This window comes from Gopherus evgoodei, unplaced genomic scaffold, assembly GCF_007399415.2.
Source record: "Gopherus evgoodei ecotype Sinaloan lineage unplaced genomic scaffold, rGopEvg1_v1.p scaffold_35_arrow_ctg1, whole genome shotgun sequence".
Lineage (NCBI taxonomy): Eukaryota > Metazoa > Chordata > Testudines > Testudinidae > Gopherus > Gopherus evgoodei.
In genome coordinates this window covers 2,157,127-2,184,978 of record NW_022060027.1, presented here as the reverse complement: position 1 = coordinate 2,184,978, position 27,852 = coordinate 2,157,127, and the positions used below count along the sequence as shown (strand labels likewise).

Below are 27,852 nucleotides of genomic sequence, written 5' to 3'. Positions count from 1 at the left end.
TGGTCTCCAGACAAGGGGATGGAATTGGGGTGGGGGTCCTAGGGAAGGAGGTGCATCTGAGACAGAAGTCCAAGGCCAGGAGGTGCAGTCAGAGAGGAGATCCCCAGGGGCAGGGGATGCAGTCGGGGTGGGGATCCCCAGGGGCAGGGGTGCAGTCGGGGTGGAGGTCCAAGGCTATGTCCTTCTCCAGTTCCCCACGGGGTCTCACAAACAGGTTTGGTGCCAGACTAGCAAAAGGCTAATCCAGCCCTAGCCACAGGCAGAGAAGTCCCTTCCCCCACAGAAAGGATGAGGGGCTCGGGAGGGAGGCCTTGGCCCACTCCCTACTGGAGATAAGGCTGCCAGCGGTTGCTCCCTTGAGGGCTCAGGCTGGTGGCCCTGCAGCTCTTGTGCCACCAAAGCCACAAGGGCCGTTTATTTCTCAAGCCGAGATTGTGCCCATGGCTGAGGTGACTGGTATCTGTGAGGCTCAGGAGTGAGGGCTCCCGGCTGCACAGTTCTTGCGCCACCGTCACCACCACAAGGAGCCGTTTATTTCCCAAGCCGCATTTGCAACAGCAGGGGGAACTTGATCAGCAGAGACGCCCTGTGCCTGGCCACACGTGGGGAGTTGAGGTGGGGTGTCACCCAGCCAGGCTGGGCCATGAACCCCTTTGCCAGGGTGAGCACCCCACATGGAGAGGCCCCAGCCCAGCCAATGAGTGACATGACCCAGCCCTGTCCCGTTGTTCCCAGAGGGGTCCAGCTCCCACACACAGCCTCCCTGGGGTGGGGGTGCTGGTTGGGCACAGATGGTACAGGCAGCCCAATGGCTCCCCTGATTGTGAGGGACTCAGTGCCTCCCTCCCAAGCCCTGACCCCAAACGGCCTCCCCTCGGCCACACGTCCAGCCCATCCCCACGAGGCTGTTGTTGTCAGGAACAGCACTGGGAGCTCCTGGAGGGCGACGGTCTGGCAGAGCCCAGCCAGTGTCCTGCCCTCAGCACGGGGTCCATGGCCAGACAAGGGCCCCCTGCATCCTGCCCACGCATTGGGCACTGCCAGAGCAAGAGCAACATGGAGCAACGGTAACAGGGCATAGCCCCATCCCTCTGGGGAGCCGCCTCAGTCCTGATTCCCCCTACTGGCCCGTGGGCATCTGGCTCCCCAAGGACTTGAGCATCCTGGAGCCCTGGCGAGTGGCAGTGGCCCTGTTCCCACCAATCAGGGAAAAGGACCCTCATGGGTCATTGCTCTCTCATGGGGCGGGCATCCAGGCCAGGAGCACCCAGCCCATAGACACCCTCACTGTCCTGGTCTACCTCCATCCTGCCTGCTGGAGACTCCTGCTCCGCCCTGCTCTCTCCTTCTAACCCGGGTCCTGGCCACATTCTCCTGGTGGCTCACAGCTGAGATCAGGGGCAGGGAGGTCCCTTCATCCCCAGAGAAAGGGGGTGACGAGGTCACCAGAGGCTGCTCCCTCGGTGGCTGGAGGTTTCCGGCCCCATGACTCTTGCGCTACCATCATGCTTGCAAGGGCCGATTATTTCTCAAACCATAGTCATGCTAGCAGGGGGAGCTGGACCAGGGCTGTTGGCAGCTCGGGGCATGGGAGGGAGAGTCCCACTCAGCCAGGCTGGGCTATGAAACCCCTTTCCAGGGCGAGTGACCCACAGGAACCAGCATAGCTGCCAAAGGGAACAACTAGCTCAGCCTCTTTATCCTGGAGGGGCACCACTTGGGAGCAGAAGGAGCATGCAGACTGGCGATCTCCCCAGGTATGTCGGACACTCAGTGGGTCCTTCCCAAACCCAGATGGCTGAGTAATCTCAGACATTCTCCAGCCCCCAACTGTGCCTTCAGTCCCGTTCTATGGGGCTTTCGCTGGCTGGGCAGCACCGGGAACCCCCAAAAGATGGGAGTGGCTGGGATCCCAGGCCCAGCTATGACCCAGGCTGGCCCTACCTATGCTCTTACCCATCCCAGCACCTACACCTGCCCAGCATTAACCCTGCATTACAACAATATTATGCCCGCTCAGGGCCTGATCCCTGCTGAGCCCTCAGACGCTGGACAGAAGCTGCTTGGTCTTAGCACAGGCCACCCCCATGCACGCCCGAGGCCTGCCTCAGTTTCCCCTCACCTGGGAAGCAGACTTTCAGGTACCAAACCGCAACCTTTTGCGGGGGACCAACGCAAACCAGAGCTTCATCCTAATGTCCCCAGGAGACTGCAGGGGATGGAGATGTTCCTGTCATGCGGTTCTCAGTTCCATTTCTCTGTCCCAGACCTACGCCAAACCTCCATCAGTCCTGGATCCTAGCAAGTAAGAAACACCAGCTGTTTTGGCAAAGGAAGTACTGCATTTCTGCCTGTCCCTGCAGAGCGCAGTGTACTTTCCAGAGGGAAAATCTGCCCCTGCTGAGTACCAGTATGGAACCCACACATATGTGCCAGGCTCCAATCCAGAACCCCATCCTCCTGGAGTGTGTAACAGCCTCCAGTCTAGAACCCATGACCCTCTTGAGTCTGTACCTGGCTTCAGTCTAGAACCCCCAGCCTCTATGTCCTTTTGGCTCCTGTCTAGAAGGTCCACCCCATCCACAGTGTGTGTCTGACTCAAATCTAGAACCCACACCTTGTCCTGACTCTAGTAGCACATGATAATCCCTTTGCTGGTCACTTGGAGGTACAGTGGACGTATGACAGGCTGAGGAATAATTTCTACTGGCTTGGGATACAGAACGATGTGAGGGATCGTTGTAGGACTTGTGTAGCGTGTTAGAAGAGGAAGAAACCGGCAGGACCCCAGAAGGCTCCACTGCATTCCCTGCCTGTCATCCAGGAGGCGTTCCAAAGGGTGGCAATGGATATAGTGGGTCTCATGCTGAGCCCCACTCTGAGTGGGGAACAAGTATATCTTAGTGGTAGTAGACTTCTCCACTCAGTATCCCGAGGCAATCGCGTTGTCTAATATAGAAGCTGAGACAGTGAGAAGAGCTCTGCTCACCATGTTCAGCACAGTGGGCCTCCCTAAGGAGATTTTGTCTGATCAGGGGGCAAACTTTATGTCGCAGTTGTTCAATGAGCTATGGAAGGTGTGTGGAGTGAAACAACTTAAGATGGCCACCTACCACTCCCAAGCCAATGGGCTGGTGGAAAGTTTCAATGGAACCCTAAAGTCCATGCTTGGGTTGTATGCCAAGAAAAGGGGCCAGAGCTGGGATGAGTTATTGCCATTCCTGCTGTGTGCTTACAAGGAGGTATCCCAGTAGTCCACAGGATTTTCCCCATTTGAACTTATGTATGGGAGGAACGTGAAGGGACCTCTCGATCTCATCAGGGATACCAAGTAAGGATGCAACACATGGAGGGAAAAACCAGTGACTGAGTTTGTCCAGAAGTTCAGGAGGGAGTTGAAGGACATGATGGAAATTGTCCAAAACAACGTCCAGAGCAGTCAGGCCAAACAAAAGGAGTGGTGTGATAAAAATACTTGTAAATGCACTTTTGATGTAGGGGATTTGGTTATGGTACTCAGCTCTGCAAAAAAGTTCAAGATGCAAAACTCCTGAGAATTGCCCTTTGCAGTGGTGGAAGTGGCGAATGAGGACACTTATACAGTTAAAAAGCCCCTGGATGGTGCGATACCCCAGTTGGTACATGTAAACAGACTCAAAGCCTATCACAGCAGAGTGGCCGGGGTAAACATGATCTGTTGTGTCGAAGGGGAAACTGAGGCACACCCACTCACTGATCTGATTGCTGAATGCCAAGATGGGTCAACCCTAGAAAGCATAGAAATCTGTAGTGAGCTGACACCAGTCGAAAGGGAGGAAGCGTTGTCAACGCTGCAGAAGTATAGCGAGGTATTTTCCAACAAACCAGGGAGGATGCACTTGTTGTCCCATAGGATCCTCACAAAAGGGGCTCCACTTCCTCCTTCCAGGCCTTATAGGGCCACCGGCAAGGTGAAGGAGCAAATTTGGGCTAAGATATAAAGCATGTTGAACTTGGGGATGATTAAGGAATCTGACAGTGCGTGGGCTTCAGCTGCAGGGCCACCCAGAGCATTCTGGGGGCCTGGGGTCTTCGGTGACGGAGGCCCTTCTGTTCTGGAACCCACTGCCAAAGTGCCCCGAAGACCCGTGGTGGGGCCCCCTGCCGGCGAATTACCGCCGAAGCAGGATCCGCCACTGAAGTGCAGCCAGGTCTTCGGCGGTAATTCGGCTGTGGGAGTCCCCGCCGCGAGTCCTCAGGGCACTTCGGCAGTGGGTCCCGGAATGGAAGGGCTGCCCGCCGCCGAATTACCGCCAAAGACCTGGCTGCACTTTGACGGCGGGACCCGCTTCAGCAGTAATTCGCCAGCGGGTGGGCAAAAGGACCCTTCACCGGCGAAAACTGGGAGCGGAAGAAGCTCCGGGTGCCCGGGACCCGAGAGAGTTTTCCAGGGCCCTAGAAGCGAGTGAAGGACCCATCTCCAGAGGCCCCGAAAAACTCCCGTGGGGGCCCCTGAGAGGCCCGGGGCCTGGGGCAAATTGCCTGATTTGCCCCCTCCCTGGGCAGCCCTGTTCAGCTGTGGTCTTGGTCCCCCAAAGGGTTGACACTGTAAAATTTTGTGTAGACTATAGGAAGCTCAGTGCTGTCACTGTAACAGATACCTACCCCATGTCAAGAACTGATGACATGCTGGATGTGCTGAGCCAAGCCAAGTACCTCAGTACCTTTGATCTGACCAAAGGTTACTGGCAGATCCCTCTGGAGGGGGAGGCACAACAAAAATCAGCTTTTATCACTGACATAGGGCTCTATGAACTTACACTCTTACCTTTTGGTCTGGTAAATGCTGGTGCAACTTCCAGAGACTGGTCAACAGAGTGTTAAATGGTTTGCAGAATTATACTGGGGCATACAGAGATGACATTGCTGTATTCAGCAACACCTGGGGTGACCACAAGGAGAACCTGGAAGTTGTGCTATCAAAGCTCAAAGAGTCTGGGCTAACTGTGAAACCCTCTAAGTGCAAGATAGAGGAAACCAAAGTCCTTATCTGAGACACTGGGTCGAGGGGGCAAAATATCCCCCAACCCTCTTAAGGTGGAAGCCATCATAAAATGGCTTATGCCCCAACTAAAAGGCATGTCCAAACCTTCATAGGCTTGGCAAACTATTACAGGAGGTTTGTGGAGGGGTTCAGCGACGTAGCACCAATCACAGACTTATGGAAAAAGCATCAACCTAATAAGGCAATTTGGTCACAGACATGCCAGAAAGGCTTTGACAAGGTAAAAGCACTCTTGTCTGAGGAGCCTGTGCTGGCCAGCCCTGACTTTGATAAGCCTTTTGAATAGTGTACAGATGCATCAGACACAGGGCTGGGTGCTGTGCTGATGCAGACAGGGGAAGATAGCAAGAAGCATCCCATTGCCATCCTAAGCAAGAAGCTGTCCCCTGCTGAACAGAATTACTCTATCATAGAGGAGGAATGTGTAGCCTGATTTAGGGTGTTCTAATAATATTAATTTAATGTATCTATTTTATTTTATTCAATATTAATAATACTTAATTATTAATAGTATGGGGTTTAGGTTCACCAATCTCTTTGATCAGAAGATAAAAGTTCTTGTCCCAAATCAGGCTGCAAAGAAATTACAAAGGACCCTCAGGGGTATGACAGGAAACTCACACTGAGACAGATATCGTCATAAAGTCTTTTTATTAAAATCAGTAATAGAAAGTAAATGGTAAAATACTCAGAGTCACTAAGTTACAATTGCATTACTGCTATTCAAAAGATACATATGAGAATATAGTATTATATTTTACAAATCTTTGGTTAAGATATTCACACCCTTCCTTGATAACCTGGTGCTAAGAGACATAGGACCAGCCTTGCGGTTCAGATTTCTCAATTCTTGAGTGAGGGATGCAGTGCTTAGAAGAAACTAATGCTAGGAGCTATCAAAACTAATTTAGAGTTTACTTGACTAACTTAAACTTAAAATCAAAACCTAATAAACAAACTAAGAATAAAACTTAGGGAAACCGAGCTTAGCCTAGTTCCCTTGAAACTTAAAGTTTAAGAACAAGTACAGCCTACTAACAGTAGTAGTCATAGTAGCTAGATAGAATAAAATAAAATAGAAAGAGTGAGTGAAAGTAAGGTAGAGTAAGTGAGAAAGGAGTACTCTATTGAGGTGCGTCATCTCTTTTATAGGGCACAAGTGCCGGAAATCCTTCCTTCTATGCCCAAAGGTCATTCCTCACCCACAAAATCTTAGGTATCAGAGGGTAGCCGTGTTAGTCTGGATCTATAAAAGCAGCAAAGAATCCTGTGGCACCTTATAGACTAACAGACGTTTTTGGAGCATGAGCTTTCGTGGGTGAATACCCACTTCCTCAGATGCAAAATCTTAGCGTACACTTACCCCATAGGTTAGTATGTAGGTGCATATTGATGACATGTACGTACACACATAAGTTTCCTTGTGATGTGCCTGTTAAGTCTGTGGGTACAACACTGAGAAAACCCCTATGCCATTCTTCATTGTCAATTGGTCTAGATAAACGGTCTTAGACATAGGCTTTGGTACTTATCTGTTTAGGTAACAAGATAGAGGTCAACTTTAATTTCTGGGTAAAAGGTCTTAATATAGATATGTTAACTTGCTTTAGCTTAACATAGAGGATATGGCCTGTAGGTCTCTTGCCTTACAGCCAAACTTACTTTAATATAAATCTATAAACCTATTACAATTAACCAAATACTTAAACTATAAGAAAAAAAAATATATATATATATATATGAAGAAAGCAGGTTAGTCCTATGGGCTACAAGTGCTATACCATTGTGTGGGCCGTCAAACAACTAAGGCCTTACCTCTTCAACAGCAGGTTCAGGATACTAACTCACCATTCACCTTTGGTATGGCATCACCGGACTAAGGGCACAGACTCCAAACTGCTACTCTGGAGCCTGGTCCTGCAGGAATTTGACATGGAGATTATGCATATGAAAGGAAAGGAGAACTTGGTAGCAGATGCCCTGTCCAGAAAAGAGGAATTTTAGGTATACTGCCTCTGCCATGGACAGTGTCCAAGTCTCTGGCAGTAAGTTCAGGAGGAGGGTGTGACGTTATTGACAAGAATTGTGAGTGTGTGCTTCTTTAAATGTTTTATATATGATTTAATTTCATAGAATCATAGAAGATTAGGGTTGAAAGAGACCTCAGGAGGTATTTAGTCCAACCCCTTGCTCAAACCAGGACAAGTCCTAAGTAAATCATCCCAGCCAGGGTTTTATCAAGCCTGACCTTAAAAACCTCTAAGGATGGAGATTCCATCACCTCCCTAGGTAACCCATTCCAGTGCTTCACCACCCTTCTAGTGAAATAGTGTTTCCACTTAGGACGGAAGAATTCCATTCACTGTTACAGACTAGGGACCGAATGGCTAGGAAGCAGTTCTGCAGAAAAGAACCTAGGCGTTACAGTGGACGAGAAGCTGGATATGAGTCAACAGTGTGCCCTTGTTGCCAAGAAGGCTAATGGCATTTTGGGCTGTATAAGTAGGGGCATTGCCAGCAGATCGAGGGATGTGATCATTCCCCTCTATTCGACATTGGTGAGGCCTCATCTGGAGTACTGTGTCCAGTTTTGGGCCCCACACTACAAGACGGATGTGGAAAAATTGGAAAGAGTCGAGCGGAGGGCAACAAAAATGATAAGGAGGCTGGAGCTCCTGACTTATGAGGAGAGGCTGAGGGAACTGGGATTGTTCAGTCTGCAGAAGAGAAGAATGAGGGGGGATTTGATAGCTGCTTTCAACTACCTGAAAGGGGGTTCCAAAGAGGATGGATCTAGACTGTTCTCAGTGGTAGCAGATGACAGAACAAGTAGTAATGGTCTCAAGTTGCAGTGGGGGAGGTTTAGGTTGGATATAGGAAAAACTTTTTCACTTGGAGAGTGGTGAAGCACTGGAATGGGTTACCTAGGGAGGTGGTGGAATCTCCTTCCTTAGAGGTTTTTAAGGTCAGGCTTGACAAGGCCCTGGCTGAGATGATTTAGTTGGGAATTGGTCCTGCTTTGAGCAGGGGGTTGAACTAGATGATCTCCTGAGGTCCCTTCCAGCCCTGATATTCTATGATTCTATGAATATCCAATCTAGACCTCCCATTGTGCTGCAGGGAGGAGGGTGGGGACTCAGTAGGGAGCACTTTCCCCAGCAGACAGTGCTGGCCCCAGTGCCCCAGGGGATGCTAGGGGAAACTGTGCTGCACAGCAGAACCCCGCCGAGCCAAGGACTGGCCAGAGTGCTGAAGCCACCTGCTGACCAAGGCACTGAGGAGTCGCTGAGACTGCCACTGGCCTTCTACCCTGAGGAAATGGAGGACCCCCATGGATCCAGGTACACCTCAAGGCGGGAAGGAAGTGGCTCAGGGGCAGCTGACCCCCATCTGGCCAGGTTGCTGGGGTGGCAATCTCCCCCCTCGTGGCAATCTTTTGGTCGGATCTTCTGAAGCTGGTGTCAGTTCATGTTTCTGTGGTTGGCTGATGTTATTATTCCCCCTTACACTCTTCCAGTTCCCCAAAACTTATCAGTTACCTAAGTTTATCTATGCAAAAGGCCTCAAGTCTCATGCTAGCTGCTGAAGCCAATGTCTTACAGGAGCCAAGCCTGTCTATATACTGCTGAATATAATTAAGCAGAATATAATGCAAAGCTGAGGTAAGCTGGGCTACAATAGTCATGACCAAGGAGTGAGGTGCGTAGGATGCTCTTAAGCCGGCAGGGTGGGGCAGGTTCTGGCATCCAGGGAGCTCGGGTTTCAGGAAGCACAGAGCTGATGATTTGCCATGGGCGAGGCAGGGTGGTGAGGTGGCAAGCCAACTGGTGAGCAGGAAATCCTCTAGGGGGTAGCCAAGAGGAGGAACCCCCAAGGGAGGCTGTATATATGGGGCTGGGGTTTGGGGGCTGAGGCAGTGTGGACGGGACAATGGCTTCACCCACAGCTACATGCGTCCTGGCCTGGGCCCTGGCACTGCTCTGCGTGGGGACCCAGGGTAAGGGAGACAGGGGCTGTCTTGGGTCGGTGTGTGTTGGAGTGTAGTGTGGTAGAGTGTGTGGCTATGCAGCAGAGCGTTGGTGTGTAGTAGAGTATGTGCTGTGGAGCAGTGTGCTGCTGTGTTGTGGAGCAGTGTGCTGTGTTGTGTAGTAAAGTAGATGTTGTGGAGCAGTGTGTTGTTGTGGAGTGCATGTTCTGAAGTGATGTGTTGGGGAGTAGAGTGCATGTGAAGCAGTATGTTGTTGTGTTGTGGAGCAGTGTATTCTGTAGTGTATTACAGTGCATGTTGTGTTGTGTAGTAGAGTGTGTATTGTAGTGCAGTAGAGTCCATGTTGTGAAGCAGTGTGTTGTGTTGTCGAACAGTGTGTTCTTGTGCAGTGGAGTGCATGTTGTGTAGTAGAATGCATGTTATGCAGTAGTGTGTTGTGTAGTGTAATAGAGTCTGTGTTGTGGAGCACTGAGTTGTAGTATAGTAGATTGTGTGGCTCTTCAGCAGTGTGTTGGTGTGCAGTGTAGAAGACTGTATGCCGAGGAGCAGTCTGTCATTGTGTAGCTGTGTGGTGTAAAGTATAATGGACCATGTTGTGGAGCAACATGTTGTGTTGTGGAGCCATATGGTGCTGTTCAGGAGACTGTTTTGTTGTGGAGTGTAATACACTGTGTGTTGTGGAGCAGTGTGTTTTTGACTAGTTTCGTGGTATGGGGGTTGTGGTGTAGTGGGTGCTGTGTGGCAGTGTGCGTGTGTAGTGCAATGTGTGCTGAGGGACATGCTGTTGTTGTGTAGACTAGCACAGAGTGTTTTGTGAAGTGGTGCGAGACATGCTAGCCTGGCAGGAGGTTGGAGAAGGACAGCTGGAGTCCTGGCCCACAGACACCCCCCCACCAGACCCCCTCACCTCCCAGAGCCAGAGAGAGAACTCAGGAGTCCTGGCTCTCAGCCCCCCTGCTCAAACCACGACGTCCTCTTTCCACAACGTCCCCTGCTAGGCTTTGAGGGGCCCCCTGGCAGCCATTGCCCCCTTTTCTGATCTCTGCCCCTTGTTCATGAGCAGGTGCGGACCCTGCCCCGTGCGTCTTCCCCTTCACCTACAAGGGCAAGGTCTACACGGAATGCACAACTGTTCACAGCAGCCAACCCTGGTGCGCCACCACTGCCAGCTATGACCGGGACAAGGCCTACAGGTTCTGCTCCGAGGAGGGTGAGCGCCCAGGGGTGGGAAAACCAGGGGATGGAATGAGAGGGAAGCCGAGGGAAGGGATGGGGAAAGGAGGTAGCAGGAGCACGGTTCAGGGACAGGGGCAGCCCAGGGACAGGATGAGGATGGGGAAGAAGCCGGGGGAAGGGATGGGGAAAGGAGGTAGCAGGAGCACGGTTCAGGGACAGGGGCAGCCCAGGGACAGGATGAGGATGGGGAAGAAGCCGGGGGATGGGATGGGGATGGGGGGGAGCACCAGGCAGCACGGAAGAGGGTCATGTTCCCTGTTCATGATCCCACATGCCCAGAGCTGGCGGGTCTGGCCCATGTCAAGGCGCTTGGCCACCATCTTCCTGCCACCTGCCCCAGTGACGTCTCCAGAGCTGGGCAGGGCAGAGTCACCCAGTTGGTCTGTCTGTCTAGCCCCATATACCCTCCTCTGTCTGTCTGTCTAGCCCAATACACCCCCACCCATCTGTCTGTCTGTCTATGGGTCAGATTCTTGCACGGTGGCAGCAGAGTCCCCATCTCTTATGGGCCTTACCCCCCAAAAGGCTCTGTCCAGGCTGGGGTGAGGGGTCCGCACCCATCTGCACTGCCCCCAGGACACCCCACCCCCTGACAGTCCCTGTCTGTGTTTCCCCTCAGCCTATGGGGGGAACTCAGGCGGCCAGCCCTGCTTCTTCCCCTTCGTGTACAAGGGCTGCACCTTCCATGCCTGCACCAAGTTGCAGAATCGCCTACCCTGGTGTGCCACCACGGCAAACTATGACACGGACCAGCGCTGGAGCTACTGTCCTGACACAAGTACGGTGCCTTCTCGGCCAGGGGGCATGGGCAGGGAACATGGACACGCCCAGTGTCTCCCCATGCATCCATCCCTGCTGGTGCCCTTCACTCTTGACCCGCAGCCCCTGCTAGCCCAGTCCTGGGCTCACCCCCAGCTCTGCCAGTGCCCCTCACTCCCGACCTGCAGCCCCTGCTAGCCCAGCCTTGTGCTCATGCCCCACACAGCTCTGCCAGTGCCCCATAACCCAGTCTCCCGTTCCCTGCACTATCCCACGGTTGTTGGGGGCAGTGGTGGGCTGCTGGGGAGCTCGGGGAGGTGAGGGGTTTTATTTACCTGGAAATGGGCTCAACTTGTGGTGATTCTAATTTTAGTGTGAGCTGCGTTACCCAGCATGCTCTCTGTCTTTTCTGTCTCCCACATCTCATCTCTCTCCCCCACCCCATCTCTCCCAGTGCTTGGCGGGAACTCGGAGGAGACCTGTATGTTCCCATTCAGCTACAAAGGCAGATGGTACACAGCTTGTACCATGGATAACAGCAAGCGGCCCTGGTGTGCCACCACAAGCCACTACGAAGCGGACCGTAAATGGAAGTACTGCGGCACGGCGGGTATGTGGGGCCAGGAGAGGCTTAAGGGGTGGGTTTGCTTTGCAGCTGGCATGTACACAGACTATGAGGGCAAGAGGCAGCATGGCCAAGTGGAGAGAGCACAGGAGAGAGAATCAGGACACATGGGTTCTTTTCCTGGTTTTAGCTCTGTGTCTAGGCATGACGGGGCCCGATCTCAGTGACTATGTGTCTGGGAAATGCTCTATTCTACTCCGGGGGATTTTAGTGTCTCCATTACTGTGGTATCTGAACGGTCAAACAATGTGAGTGGACACGAAGCATTCATTTGTACATAGGTCCTGTAGGAGCAAGGAACATCTCAGTGCCCATATTGAACCAAACCAAAATTTTGCCCAGCGCTGCCAATCGACACCTTGGATCTTTTTCCTAGCCTAGAAATATTTTTGGGAATTCAACATTTTCCCCCTCTGGGATTGGAGGGGAAAAAAATGAAACCTCAAAAATATCATGAACTGAAAAGCCAAACTCTCTTTCAGTTCAGCTCAGTTAAAAGTTTAGTTTTGAAACCTTCTGTTTCCATTTCAATCTTTTTTCTTTTTTTAATTTTTTTTCACTCTAATTAGCTTAAATTCCTGTAACCCTTCTGCCAGTCAGAACTGGCAGCAACCAGGGTTCAGTATCTAGGGATTCCTTTTCAACAATATAACACAGAATGAGCTTGAGCTCCCACCCAGTGACATGGAACAATTACACAGCACCCCCCAGGCACCCCTAAGAGGTGAAACTTCCCCCCTTGCAAGCACAGAGTCTGAGTGTAGCAAAAACTTTTAATAAAAGGAGGGAAGTAACTCTGCGTTAATTTGAGAAAACACCACAAACAGGGTTCATAAACACAAACCATGAGCAAAAGACCCACCCCAAGTAGGTTGGGCAGTGTCCTTTCCCCTTCAGGGTCTTAAGTCCATCAAACAAAAGTTCCTTCAACATGCCCATCCCTTCTCTGCACCCCACTCACAGTTGTTGTCCTTGGTCAGTGCAGACCTAGAGTTCAGAGGTGCATCTGCAGAGTTCACCTCCCATCCTGTGTGGAGGGAGGGTGGGTAAAGAGGCACCTTACTTGTTCCACTGCTCAGGAACTCACTCACCACCCCTCTCTGCAGGGCTCTGCTCTGGCCTTCTCCACCAGCTGCCCTGCCTGCCACTCACTAAGGGTCTATCACTTATTACAGCTCTCAGTGAATTCAGCTGTTAGTGGGAGAGCCTCACTGCTAGTGCACATGGGCCAGTCTCTTGCATCAGAGACACTGTCTCAAAACAGGCCTAATACTTAGACCTAGATATCAGTGATTTTAGCTTTGCAGCATGCAACAAGATCCTCAATTGAGTTTAAATTAGCTGTGTTATTACACAGTAGAGAGAGGAAGAGTCAGAGTATCTGTGGGGCCATGGGCACAGCCCACATCACCACACACAAGCACCTATCACAACCCTCCCTCTGTTTACTGGGCTTTGGAACCCATGTTCCTGGCCTAGTGAGTGCCATTCATTGAGGGTGAGTCCCACCATTGGGATATGCCAGGTACAGTTCTGCTGCCCTTGATTCACACAACGATAACAACGCTTTATTACTCCTGCCCCAATAACAAGGAGACTGGGGATCCCACACCAGCCAAAAGTGATCATTGGGCAAGCAATCCCATCTTGCTGATCACCTAGGCAGGATGGGTGTGTCCATACAAAGGAGATCAACTTCTGAAGTCTTTTTCCACAGCTCACCACTATATGTCAGGGGAGAGCTCATTCAGACTCTGCTTACATTTCAAAACAAAAAAGTGCTCACAACTGGGAACCCAGGTTTTTTTTTCCATTTCAAACATGTTAAAACGTTTCCACGCTTTTTTCCCACGACATTTTTTTCAAGTCGGGAAATGCATCAAAACCAGCAACATTCATCAAAATTCTCAAACACTTTCAATTCCCATGAATTGCCATTTTTTCCGCTTTAAAAAATTGTTTTGTTGGGAAAATTCGCACCCAGTTCTCCCAGCAAATCGCCTGCCCTGCGTCTTGCCCTCTGCCCTGTTTTTAACCCTTTCCTCCCTTGCCTCTTTCTCCATCAGCGGCAGGGGGAAATTCAGACAGCTCCCCTTGCGTCTTCCCTTTCATCTATAAGGGCAAGACCTACCGCAGCTGTACGGCAGTCAATGACCAGATGGGACGGCCCTGGTGTGCTACCACTCCCAGCTACGACAAAGACCATCTCTGGCGCTTCTGCTTGAGCAAGGGTGAGTCCTGGTCGCGACCAGAGCGCTCCGTGTCAGCACAGAGGGAAAGGGTTTGTGGAGGACATGCCGCTATGTGGAGCTCTAGCACAGGGAGTGCTGTCACCCGGTCTTGCGGGCCAAATAAGCTCACTGGAGGAGCTGCGTGCTACAAATGCAGGGGCGGCTCTAGACATTTCACCGCCCGAAGCATGGCGGCATGCCGGGGGGGGTGCTCTGCCGGTCGCCGGGAGGGTGGCAGATAGGCAGCCTTCCGCAGCATGCCTGCGGAGGGTCTGCTGGTCTCGTGGCTCCGGTGGACCCTCCGCAGGCAGACCGCCTTCGGCGGCCTGCCTGCCACCCTCCTGGCGACTGGCAGACCGCCCCCCCCATGCGGCATTCCGCCCCAAGCACACGCTTGGCACACACCTGGCACCTCCTTGTTATGCGGCCGTCAGAGACAGGATGCCAGGCTAGATGGGCCCGTGGGGTGATCCCATGCTCCTAGGCACAACACCATTCATCCACTGTAAAAAATTATCTTTGGCTTTCGCCGCAGCAGTGAGATGAGACACTTCTACCCCGGCTTTCTTTGTCTCTCTCTTTGTCATTCCTGCTCTTCACTCTGATTTACTTGTTGCCTTTGCAGCCTATGGGGGGAACTCAAATGGTCAGCGCTGCATATTTCCTTTTGTTTACAAATCCCGGCTATATCACAGCTGCAGCAACTCTGGAAGCAAGAAGGGAAATTTCTGGTGCTCTACAACCCAGAACTACAACCAGGATAAGCTGTGGAGCTACTGTCCAGATATCAGTAATGTATCCATTCTCTTTCTATGTTCCCTGTGGGGCAGATCTGACTCTGGCTTTTCCCATACAGTCGGGAAAATAACTTATTTGTGGTTTGCTGGTGATTATGAAAAATCGGGGTGGGAGGAGGAGCTTGTTGTGGATTGCCATGAAAATGAATTTTTTGAAATTGTCATTGAATCAAAAAATGGGGGAGGGAATCATTTCAGGTAGATCATGAAAGTTCATTTTTTTAAAAATTGTCATTGCATTGAAAAATCAGAAAAATGGTTTAGAGGACATTCCTAAAATGAAATTTCTGAAATTTTCAAAGAGTCAAAAAATTAGAAAAAAAATTGTCTCAGGTTGTCAAGAAAATGAAATATTTCACAGTTTTTAATTAATCAAAAAAGAATCAGGGGACAATGTGTTTTGTGAGGATTCTGGAAACAAACATTCAAAATTTTCCATCATTTGTAAGATCAGGGAAAATACATTTTGGGTGGATCCTGGAATTGAAATTTTCTTTGATACTTTTCGTGAATTAAAAAATCAGGAAACAAAATTGTTTTGAGTGGATCCCAAAAATGATTTGTTTTAAATTTTCATTGAACTGAAAATTTAAGGAAAAAAATCCTTTTGGATTGAATGAAACATTTCATTTAAATTTTGAGCATTTTTTTAACTTTTTAACTTTTGGTTTTAATAAAATAGAAGGAGATTTTGAAAACAGAAGTTGTTTGAAATTGAAGAATTGACTTTTTCTGAATTTTTGGTCATTTTTCCAACACAAAAAATCCCCCAAATTCACAACACATTTTGGCTTCACTGAATCTTTACTTTTTGCCAAAAACATTTCATCTGAAAAGTTTCATCCTCCTCTATTTACCGAGTTGTCCAGGGGCCTCCAGATCTCCTGTATGATCTCAACACATCTCTGCTGTGCCCCTGAGCCAATGAGGAGTTGTGACATATTGATGCCAATGGGAGTTGGGCAGTGGGAGTCTATCAGATTGGTTGGTGGGATAGTGGCTTACCACACAACCCTCCAAGCAGCTGAATGAGCCTCTAAGGATTCCTTCAGGAAAGATTCAAGGCCAGGGTCTAGGAGCAGCCATAAAATCAGATCCAGAACTGATGGAGGGTCCGACCTAAGTGGAATTTGGAAATCCAGGTTCCTGTCCCAGGCCAGAGTTGGCTTTTCTGGAAGATGCTTTAGCCATGATGATGTCTTCAAATCCAGCTGGATGCTGTTCTAGAAGATACCTGAATGAAATCCAAGTTACTGGGTTCAACACAGAGAGAACCATAGAAAATTCACTGGCCTGTGTTCTACAGGTCAGACTAGATGATCACAATATTCCCTTCTGGTCTTGGGATCTATGAAAGTCTACCTGAGATTTCTTGGCTTTTGGTGATGGGTGGCCGGGTCATAGTGGGATGCGGGAGCCATTAGTCTGTAAGCAGGTGGGCTTGTTGGCGGTGTCTATAACCACCTCCCTTTGCCTCCCTAGTCCTCGGTGGGAACGCAGTAGGAAAGAGCTGTGTGTTCCCCTTCGTCTATAAAAATCAAGTGTACTTCACCTGCACCAGCGACGGGGAGAGCTCGGGAAAATTGTGGTGCAGCACCACCAGGAATTACGACGTGGACAAGAAGTGGACTTACTGCTCCAAGCGAGGTAGGACAGAGGACGGAGGCAGCTGAACCTTTGGCTTACCAAGGCCTGGTTCAATTCCTGGCTCTGTCATAGATCCTTGGGTGAGTCACTTAAGAGCATGTAGGTTGGTTATTTGGTTCCCACCCTCCACCCTTTAAGAAAAACTGAGCAAGCTGACGTTCATAGGTAGCAGCTGTTCAGCAGTTCTTAAAACCATCCCCCAAATCTCCCTAGAGCAGTGGAGCTCCTTCTTTTGGCTCTTTAGATTGGCAGCATTTTGAGACAGGGACTGTCCATCTCTGTCTGTCCTGGCAGCACCTGGCACAATCCCAATCTCAGTGAATCTGTGTTTGGGCAGCTCCCAGTGTGATAGGGCCTCAATCTCAGTGACTGCTTGTGGGCATCACCCAGTGCAAATGAGACCCAATCTCAGAGACTCTGTGTCTGGGCAGCGCCTGATGTAACAGGGCAAGTTAAAGAAGTATGGGCTGGATGAATGGACTATAAGGTGGATAGAAAGCTGGCTAGATTGTTGGGCTCAATGGGTAGTCATCAATGGCACCATGTCGAGTTGGCAGCCAGTATCAAGCAGAGTGCCCCAAGGGTCGGTCCTGTGACCGGCTCTGTTCAATATCTTCATTAATGATCTAGAGGATGATGTGGATTGCACCGTCAGCAAGTTTTCAGGTGACACTAAACTGGGAGGAGTGGTAGATACGCTGGAGGGTAGGGATAGGATACAGAGGAACCTAGACAAATTAGACGACTGGGCCAAAAGAAATATGATGAGGTTCAACAAGGACAAGTGCAGAGTCCTGCACTTAGGATGAAAGAATCCCATGCACTGCTACAGACTAGGGACCAAATGGCTAGGAAGCAGTTCTGCAGAAAAGGACCTAGGGGTTACAGTGGATGAGAAGTCAACAGCTTGCCCTTGTTGCCAAGAAGGCTAACGGCATTTTGGGCTGTATAAGTAGGGGCTGGCAGATCGAGGGACATGATCATTCCCCTCTATTCGACATTGGTGAGGTCTCATCAGGAGCGGCGCCAGGGTTTTTGGCGCCCTAGGCGGAGGTCCTTCCATGCTCCCAGTAGTTGGCGGCAATTCTGCGGCAGGGGGGTCCTTCCATGCTCCCGGTCTTTGGGGCACTTCGGTGGCGGGTCCCGGAGCGAGTGAAGGACCCGCCGCAGAATTGCCGACGACGACCCAGAGTACGGAAGGACCCACCGCCGCAGAATTGCCGCTGAGGGCGGCAAAATGCCACCCTCCCAAATCCTGATGCACTAGGCAACCACCTAGGTCGCCTAAATGGAAGCGCCGGCCCTGTGTATCATCTGGAGTGCTGTGTTCAGTTTTGGGCCCCACACTACAAGAAGGATTTGGAAAAATTGGAAAGAGTCCAAGGGAGGGCATAAAAATGATTAGGGGTCTGGAGCACATAACTTATGAGAAAAGGCTGAGGGAACTGGGATTGTTTAATCTGCAGAAGAGGAGAATGAGGGGGGATTTGATAGCTGTTTTCAGCTGCCTGATAGGGGGTTCCAAAGACGATGTATCTAGACAGTTCTCAGTGGTAGCAGATGACAGAACTAGGAGTAATGGTCTCAAGTAGTAGTGGGGAAGGTTTAGGTTGGATATTAGGAAAAAAAATTCACTGGGAGGGTGGTGAAGCACTGAAACGGGTTACCTAGGGAGGTAGTGGAATGTCTTTCCTTAGAGTTTTTTAAGGTCAGGCTTGACAAAGCCCTGGCTAGGATTATTTAGCTGGGAATTGGTCCTGCTCTGAGCAGAGGGTTGGACTATATGACCTCTTGAGGTCCCTTCCAACCCTGATATTCTATGATTCTATGATCTCGGTGACTCTGTGTCTGGGCAGCGCCCGGCATGACGGGGCCCCAATCTCAGTGATTCTGTGTCTGGTAAGCAACCATTGTGACGGAGCCCTGATTTCAGTAACTCTGTGGTTGGGCAGCACCTGGTGCGATGGGGTCCTGATCTCAGTGACTCGCAAAAGGGGCCCCAGGAAAAGAAGCCCCAGATCTCACTCGAGTATTTAGAGGCCTTGACTAATGCATGTAATAACCACAGAGGATGTAACCCAGGGGTGAAAGTAATTTAAAGGACTTGCCGGTACTCCAGAGTCCTTTAGAGAGGGAGGGGCCTCAACCGGAAGAGGCGTGGCCTCTATCAGAAGAGGTGGGGCCTTTAAATCCCAGGGCTTTTAAATTAGGATTTAAATCACCCTCGGAGCTACCAGCTGCAGAGGCAGCTGGGAGCCCTGGGGTTTGGGCAGGGGTAAAAGTAATTTACATATCTTACCCATATGGTCCAATTGCAAGCAACCCACCTCTCCTACGTATTTCAGGGATCCCTCCCATTGCATGACATAGATAGAGAAAGTAAAGCTACTATGACTACTACCAGTACTGTCTGTAATAAAACTTTATTATTGGAATAAGCTTGAAAAAGTGAAAACTCACTGTCACATTTTTCTCCTTGTCTTCCCTCCTCCTCCAGCCAGGCTGCGGACACTAGGCTCCATGTTTTCTCCCTGCCTGGCACTGAGCAGCAGCTGCAGGGGCTTCCCTCTAGCTTGCAGCAGGGAGACTGGCTGAGGGAGGGAGAAGCCTGCCTCCTACATAAGAACAGTTTAAACTCAGCTGTTCCCTGTGTGGTTCAGTAACATTTCAAAGAGGATCTGCAAGCAGTTTGGACATCACAACCACGATCCTCTGCTGGGGAGGGAATGGGATAGATTTGAACTTGGAAATAGTTCCTGATTTTGATTGTGTTTTTTGTGTATAGGAGAACCCCTCATCCTGGGGGCAGAAAAAGAACTTCCTGCCATGGTCACACACGCCCTCCCCACCAACAACAACTGGGAGTGAAATTAACAAGGATGCCAGAAACGTCTGCTAACCCTGAGGGCTGAACTGCTCAGGGAACAGCTGAGTTTAAACTGTTCTTATGCAGGCAGCAGCAGCAGGCATCTCAGCCAGTGTCCCTACTGCAAGCTAGAGCCTAGAGGAGAACACTTGCAGGGGGGTGGGGGGTGGGAAGGGGAATGCAGAGCCTTGTCTGCATCCTGGCTGGAGGAAGAGGAGAGAGGAGATGAGAAACCATTGTGACAGTGAGTTTTCCCCTTCCACCTGCTTTTATTAGCTCTGGATTTAAGCTGTGCAGCCAAATGCTTGTATTTGTTGTGTATATTAGTATTGGAGACAAGATCCACTCATCCCGGGGGCAGGCAAGGACTGCCCCTACCATGGTCAAACACACCCTCCCCACTGCCCCCAGCTACTGTGAGTGAAATTAACAAGGATGCCAGAAACTACTCCTAACCCCAAGGGCTGAACCATTCAGAGAACAGCTGAGTTTAAACTATTCTTATGCAAGGGGCAGGCTTCTCCCTCCCTCAGGCAGTCTCCTTTTCTTACTGGACCTCTGTACTGGCCCGTACCCACTTACTTTCACCTCTGATGTAACCCAAAAACACATCTGGGTTGTGGCTGTGTCTAACCACCTGTGCCTGTATAAACTGGCTAAATGGACTTCCCACAGACCCACAAACCACCTAACACAGTTTACATACATAACGCCCAACAGCAGAGACATTGTTTGCCTGTCCCCTTGGCATCTTTGGATCATTAGCCTTATGCTGCAGAATTGGGTAAACTGAGGCATGGAGTTGGGCCATGCCTTGCTAAAGGTCACCCAGCAGAACCAGGCATAGCACCCAAGTCCCTCGTTGCTCTGCCTGGTGCCCCTGTCACAGGGCCGCACTCTCTCCATTATCCCTAAGCTGTATGGGGAACTATCTAACAAAGTGTTTGCTTCCAGTCTGATGTTGCCTCCATTTCCTATGTGCTGTCTGTGATTTTGGCCATGGTACTCACCTGCTGTTAGTGTGTTTGGTCTGCAGACTACGACAAACCCTGTGTCTTTCCCTTCATCTACAAGAATTTTAAATTCCTCACCTGCACTAACCTGGCAGAGGCCAGTGGGAAGTTCTGGTGTTCTACCACAGACAACTACGACCGGGACCGTCAGTGGACCTACTGCCCTACCTGAGACAGGTAGGACAGGGCAATGGGATGGTCTCTGTTTATCACATCTCTATCTGGGGTGCGTGTGATGGGTTCGGTCACAGAGATCCCCTTGAGACTGTCACCTGATGTGCTGAAATTACCTCTGAGCCCGTTTTTCCTGCCAGCTTGGGACTTCCAGAACCCTGCCTTCTTGAGCCAGACATGCTAGCCTGCTGCAAACAGAGACCCAGAGTCTAAACCACACCCCCAAAGCTGCAGACTTTACCTGAAAACTGCTCAGCAGGTCACCTATCTCCAGCACCGAGATGCCTAGCTCCCAGTGGGATCCAAACCCGAAATCAATCTGGTTTACTCTGTATAAAGCTTATACAGGGTAAACTCATAAATTATCCACCCTCTATAACACTGATAGAGAGATATGCAGAGCTGTTTGCTCCCCCAGGTATTAATCACTTACTCTGGGTTTATTAATGAACAAAAGTTATTTTATTAAGTATTAAAAAGTAGGATTTAAGTGGTTTCAAGTAATAACAGACAGAACAAAGTAAGTCACCAAGCAAAATAAAGTGAAAACACGCAAGTCTAAGCCTAATACATTAAGAAACTGATTACAGGTATCAAGTATCAGAGTGGTAGCCATGTTAGTCTGGATCTGTAAAAGCAGCAAGGAGTCCTGTGGCATCTTATAGACTAACAGACGTTTTGGAGCATGAGTTTCATGGGTGAATACCCACTTCGTGCATGCATCCGACGAAGTGGGTATTCACCCACGAAAGCTCATGCTCCAATACGTCTGTTAGTCTATAAGGTGCCACAGGATTCTTTGCTGCTGATTACAGGTAAAGTCTCGCCCTCAGAGACGTTCTAATAAGCTTCTTTCACAGACTAGACTCCTTCCGAGTCTGGGCTCAATCCTGTCCCCTGATACAGTCCTTGTTAGTTCCAGCAGGCATCTCGGGTGGTAAGCAGGGGTTTTCTCATGACTGGCAGCCTCTTTTGTCCTCCTCCACCCCCTTTTATAGCTTTGGCACAAGGCAGGAATCTTTTGTCTCTCTGGGTCCCCACCCCTCCTTCTAAATGGAAAAGTACCAGATTGAAGAGAGATTACATTATCAGGTGACATAGTTACATGTTACTGTAAGACCCCTAGTTTCCATTCCCCATGGGCTGGCCCACACGTATACAGGAAGGCTTTCAAGTAACTAAGGCCATTTACAACTGATTGTTTCTGGAGCTCCCTTAATGACCTCCACTTAATATGTTTACATCAGTGATGCAAGTTTATATCTTATTCTCTTAACTTCAGCTATAGAAATAATATATGCAAACAAATAGGATGCACACACTTTGTAGATGACAAGCTTTCTAATGACACAATACAAGGGGTAGTTATTCCAGTTATGTCATATTCATAATCATATTTCCATAAAGCATGTGGAGTGCAATGTCACAGGATGATCCTTCTTCTTTTGTCTATTTATACTGGGAACTCTTCCAGGCAGGGACCATCTGCAGCACCCGGTGCAAGGCACCCCTGATCTTAGTGACTCTGTGTCTCGGCAGTGCCCAGCGCAACAGGGCCCCAATCTGGTGACTCTGTGTCCATCGATCTATCACCACATGCATCCATCCATCCTTCCCCTACACACCCATCCATACATTCCCATACGCATCCATCCATCCACCCACTCATACATCCCTATCCACAGTCACCTATCCAACCATCCCCATACACATCCACCAACCACCCAACTATGGAATAGTAGTGATATAGGGCTGGAAGGGACCTGAAGAGCCCCCCTCCCCATGCCCCATGCTGAGGCAGGACCAAATATACCTAAACCTTTACTGACAGGTGTTTGTCCAACCTCCAATGACGGGGGTGCCACAACCTCCCCTAGGTAACCTGCTCCAGAGCCGAACTATCCAAAGAGCTAGCAAGTTTTTCCTAGTATGTAACCTAAATCTTCCTGGTTGCAAACTCAGCCAATTCCTCCTTGTCTGTCCCTCGGTGGCTGTGGAGAACAATTGTTCTCCTTCCTCTTTCTAGCAACCTTTTGCATATTGGAAGATTGTTATCAGGTTCCCCCCTCAGCCTTCTCCTCTCAAGACTCATCCTACCCAATTTTTTCAACCTCCCCTCCTAGGTCAGGTTTTCTAAACCTCTGATCATTTTGGTTGCTTTTCTCTGGACTTTCTCCAATTTGCCAACATCTTTCTGCAAATGCATTACCAGAAACTGGACACTGTCCTCCAGCTGAGACCTCACCAATGCCAACTACAGCAGGACAATGACTTGCCATGTCTGACATATGATGCTCCCATTATTGCACCTCAGAATTATATTTGCCTTTTTCACAACCTCACCATGATGTCGACTCATATTCAATTTGTGATCCACCTTAACCCCTAGATCCTTTTCTGCCATCCCGCTGCCTAGCCAGTGACATGACGCTGAAAGTCTGTCCCTCTGTCCTTTTCAGGTGACAGCCCCAGAGCCGGGAGGAGACAGAACGATGACATTCTAAATTAAACAAAAGCAATGAGCCCTGCTCTGGATACCTCTGCTCTCCCAACAAAGATTGCTTCTGATCAACAGATACCGGTGGCATAATTAGCCTTGAATCCAAATCTAAATGTGCTCATTTCCCTTGTTGATTTTAGTAAATTCAAATAAAGCATCTTTTGCAACACTGCGTTTGGGAGTTCTGTGTCCGGGCAAAAGGCAATAAATGACCTGTCCGTTTCCATGGGGTGAAGATGATAGTGCGATGGCTTTGCTTCTGATGCATATTGGGCATTTCCCAATGAACATGGCTTATTGGAAGGGTTATAAATCCTCATGCTTCACGGTCAAAGATGATCACTCTTAGTGGTCAGTGTGACATTGCACTCCGCATGATTTTATGAAAATATGCTAATGAGTGTGAATATAACATAACTGGAATATGCTTCATACGAAAGGCCTCTTGTAAGATATCATTACAAAGCTCTCTGGTCCTGCTGTATCACACATCTCCCTCTCCCCCACCCTCCACCCCCACTCAACAACACTGGGTTGGGCTACTTGGGACAAGAGACAGCGTGGTCGTGACAGGCTCATCCACATTGCCGTGTTGGTTTCTGGCTCTATGCTGGATCCGGAAGTGGAAAGTTTGTAGAGATGGGAACCATCTAGTCACTCATGCATTCCTCTCCTTGTTTGTGTACATCCATTGGAGTGGGGTGTGGTCTGTCACAAAGTTGAACCGCCGCCCAAGTAGGTAGTACCATAGTGTCTCCATGGCCCATTTAACCGCTAGGCACTCCTTTTCTACTATGGCATCCCATTGCTCCCTGGGCAGGAGCTTCCAGCTGAGGTAAAAGATCAAGTGCTCCTCATCCCCCACCATCTGTGAAAGGACGGCCCCAAGTCCTACCTCTGAGGCGTCTGTTTGTAGAATGAATTCCTTCTTGAAATCTGAGGCTGTGAGCACTGGATGACCACAAAGGGCCGTCCTTGGATCTGTGAACACTTAACTATTTCCGGGCCCCAAGTTCTTATCAGGTCCATCAGAGGTCGCTGGCCTTGTGACAAAGTGAGGGATGAACCGGTGATGGTACTCCACTATCCCTAAGAACATTCTGGCTTGCTTCTTGCAGATTGGGGGGGGGTCATTCCTGTATTGCCTCCACTTTGTTCCATTGGGGTTTCACCAGGCTCCTTCCGATGACATATCCGAGGGATCTGGCCTCCGCTAGCCCTATTGCACATTCAGATGGGCTAGCGGTGAAGCCAACCTGCCTAAGAATGTCTAGTACCACTTCCACTTTCCCCAGGTGCATCTCCTAGTCAGGGCTATAGATTACCACATCGTCCAAACAGGTGGTGGCATACTTGGCATGGGGTCAAAGTAATCTGTCTATCAGCCATCTGGTCATGCCAGATGCTTCCAGGAGTGACATGGGGCCAGGGCAGGCAGGGAGTCTGCCTTAGCCCTGCTGCACTGCAGACCGCAATCCACCTGAGGTAAGCACCCTATTCCTCCTCCCACACGCCAGCCCCGAGCCAGCCCTCAGATCACTCCCAGAGCCTGCACCCAAACCCCCTCCCACACTCCAACACCCTGCCCCTGCTCTGAGCCCCCTCTTTCACTCAAAGGCCCTCCCAGAGCCAGCACCCTCTCCTGCACCCCAATCCCCTGCCTGAGCCCAGTGAAATGAGTAGGGGTGGGGAAGAGCGAGCAACAGAGGGAGGAGGGATGGACGGAGCTGGGTGGGGCTTTGGAAGGGTGGGGCAAGAAGCAGGGCATGAGTGTTTGGGTTTGTGTGATTAGACAGTTGGCATTCCTATGTGTCACCTGCCCCATCTCCCTTTCATCCAAAGCCCCCATCCCCCTTCTGTCTCCCGTCCCATGCCACCCTTCCCCCATCCCAGCTTTTTCCCCTTCCCCAAGAAAAGACTTTTCTGGGTTGTCTCCGGTGTTTGGTTTCTAAAAAGGGTTTTAGGTGACAATAAGCTGTTCACAGTGATGGGGCCTCCCAGGCCTGGCCCCACTGACCCCATGGGGAAAATGCTGGATCCTGCCAGGCCTGGCCCAGCTCTGGGGTGAGAGGCCCATCCCCCTGACCCCCTGGGAGAAGTACTGGCTCCTAGCAGGTCTGGCTGTGGGTTGCTCTGCCCTTTATGTAAGGGGACTATTGGCTCCTTACTAACCTCGGTGCGCTTTTTGGTTGAGTAGCTCCAAGTACTAAGCAGAAGGGTTGATAGGAAATCAGGACCCTGAGTGTGACTATCCCCAGGGGCAATGGGGAGAGGCCAATGCTCCAGGTGAACCTGATTGACAGGGCAGGCAGGCTGATGAGAGAGTCAGGAGGCAGGGGGGTCCTGTCCTCCATGTGAGCTAGTGAAGTGGTGGAACAGGGCAGAGCTACGGAGAGAGCAGGAGCCTGGGCTGGGCTGAACTGGGAGCAGGGCCGCACCAGCCAGGGAGAACCAGAGAAGCAGGCCAGGAAGCAGATCCGTGCTGGGACGACAGCTGCAGCACTCCTGGGGCTGGAGCAGTCCAGAGCTGGGTGCAGGGAGCCGCTGGAGAGAGCGCAGGGTGACACGAGGAGAGGGCCCAGTGCAGGGAGACTCTCCAAGCCAAGAGACCTTGCAGGCTGGACTAACACAGCATTATGCCAGAGAACTCTGCTTATGTGCCAACTATTGTTGTAGGTGAGACATGAGGTTCTGTCTTAAAACAGTCAAGTTTATTGGTCAGTGTTCGAGGCTGGGAGTCGGGACTTTTGAGTTCTCTAACTAGCAGTGATACTTGATTCACTTTGTGCGTGACTGTAAGCAATTCACTTGACCTCTTGGTGTTTCACTCTTCCCAGGTGTACAGTGGGGAGGGGAGAGGGACTCGGTGGGCCAGCACCACATGGGAGAGCAAGGGGAATATTTTCACCCTACCACAAGGGAGGAGCAGGGTGGAGGTTGGAGTTCCAGCCTGTGGGAGCCCCCTCCAATTGGTCAGGGCCCATGGCCACAGGCCCCTTCAGACCACACGGTAATTCAAAACATATCTGTCTTGCCATGAGTTTAAAATGTGCATCAATAAAGCACACGTTGATTTTTGTTCAAGTCTTTTATTTATGCCTTTAGCCACTTGAGTCTTCTTTTTTTCCAGCAGGTACCTTTCTAAAAGGGAATATTAAAAAGTGATGACCATTATTTATTGTGCTGCTTATAAATGTAGCCTGCAAAGTAAAAAAGTACCTTTTTATCACATAACTTGGTTTGGTTTGGGTTTTACTTCTCCAAGAGAACCAAATCAGGAAAGTATAAGGTCTAAAAATTACACAAAACTAAAAGGTTCTACAGTGCCCTGTGACACTACACGCCATATTCTTCATAATGGTATGATTATAATATAATTTGGACATAATTATGTTGCATCTTGCACAAGATATGTCTTGTCAGGTGTCTATGGAAAAAGATATGATTTGCTGAATATGATTATCCTATTTGTATGCATGTATCAATTTTGTTTCTAAAGTTATGAATATTGACAATCTATCTGTATGTCACATAGAATCATAGAATATCCGGGTTGGAAGGGACCTCAGGAGGTCATCTAGTCCAACTCCCTGCTCAAAGCAGGACTAACCCCCAACTAAATCATCCCAGCCAGAGCTTTGTCAAGCCTGACCTTAAAAACCTCTAAGGAAGGAGATTCCACCACCTCCCTAGGTAACCCATTCCAGTGCTTCACCACCCTCCTAGTGAAAAAGTTTTTCCTAATATCCAACTTAAAATTCCCCCACTGCCACTTGAGACCATTACTCCTTGTTCTCTCATTTGCTACCACTGAGAACAGTCTAGATCCATGCTCTTTGGAACACCCATTCAGGTAGTTGAAAGCAGCTATCAAATCACCCCTCATTCTTCTCTTCTGCAGACTAAATAATCCCAGTTCCCTCAGCCTCTTCTCATAAGTCATGTGCTCCAGCCCCCTAATCATTTTTGTTGCCCTCTGCTGGATGCTTTCCAATTTTCCCACATCCTTCTTGTAGTGTGGGGCCCAAAACTGGACACAGTACTCCAGATGAGGCATCACCTATGTTGAATAGAGGGGAATGATCATGTCCCTCAATCTGCTGGCAATGCCTCTACTTATACAGCCCAAAATGCCATTAGCCTTCTTGGCAACAAAGGCCCATTGTTGACTCATATCCAGCTTCTTGTCCACCGTCACCCCCTAGGTCCTATTCTGCAGAACTGCTGCTTAGTCACTCAGTCCCTAGTCTGAAGGAGTGCATGGGAGTCTTCCTTCCCAAGTGCAGGACTCTGCACTTGTCCTTGTTGAACCTCATCAGATTTCTCTTGGCCCAATCCTCTAATTTGTCTAGGTCCCTCTGTATCCTATCCCTACCCTCCAGCGTATCTACCACTCCTCCCAGTTTAGTGTCATCTGCAAACTTGCTGAGGGTGCACTCCATGCCATATTTAGATCATTAATAAAGATATTGAACAAAACCAGGACCAACCCTTGGGGCACTCCACTTGATACCAGCGCCAACTAGACATGGAACCATTGATGACTACCTGTTGAGCCCGATGATCTAGCCAGCTGTCTATCCACCTATAGCAGGGTGGACACCTGCTCCTGCCCTGAAGGGCTTAAAACAGCCTTGGGGGAAGGTTGTGGTGGGGAGCTGCTAAGCTGGGCTGATTGGGAAGTGGCTGCAGCTGGGCTACACCCCAATCAGACCACAACTGACCTGTATAAAGAGGCTGGGAGCCAGGAGCCCAACGGTCTCTCTCTGGCAGTAGAGGAAGACAGGCCTGACTGCAAGGAACTAGAGCAGAGTACCTGAGGGGAGCAGGGCTGGGGAAAGGCAAAGGAGCTGGAGAGCTCCAGCCTGGAAAGCCCAGGCTGCAGCCTAGCACTGGGCCAACAGGTACAGGGGTTGCAGAGGGAAGCCCAGGAGTAGACAAAGGCAGCAGGTCCAAACCCTCCTTGCCAGTG

General features: G+C 50.0%; 1 protein-coding gene across 1 annotated transcript in view; it reads left to right on the top strand.

Annotated features, from left to right (window-relative positions):
• LOC115641518 (epididymal sperm-binding protein 1-like) overlaps positions 1–22,906 on the top strand; it is an 89,572-nt gene extending 66,666 nt beyond the window's left edge. Inside the window, exon 9 of the mRNA XM_030544723.1 lies at positions 22,840–22,906. Coding sequence (XP_030400583.1) covers positions 22,840–22,843 — 4 coding nt within the window. The 3' untranslated portion in view covers positions 22,844–22,906. The remainder of the gene's footprint in view (positions 1–22,839) is intronic.
• The last annotated feature ends 4,946 nt before the right edge of the window (positions 22,907–27,852 follow it).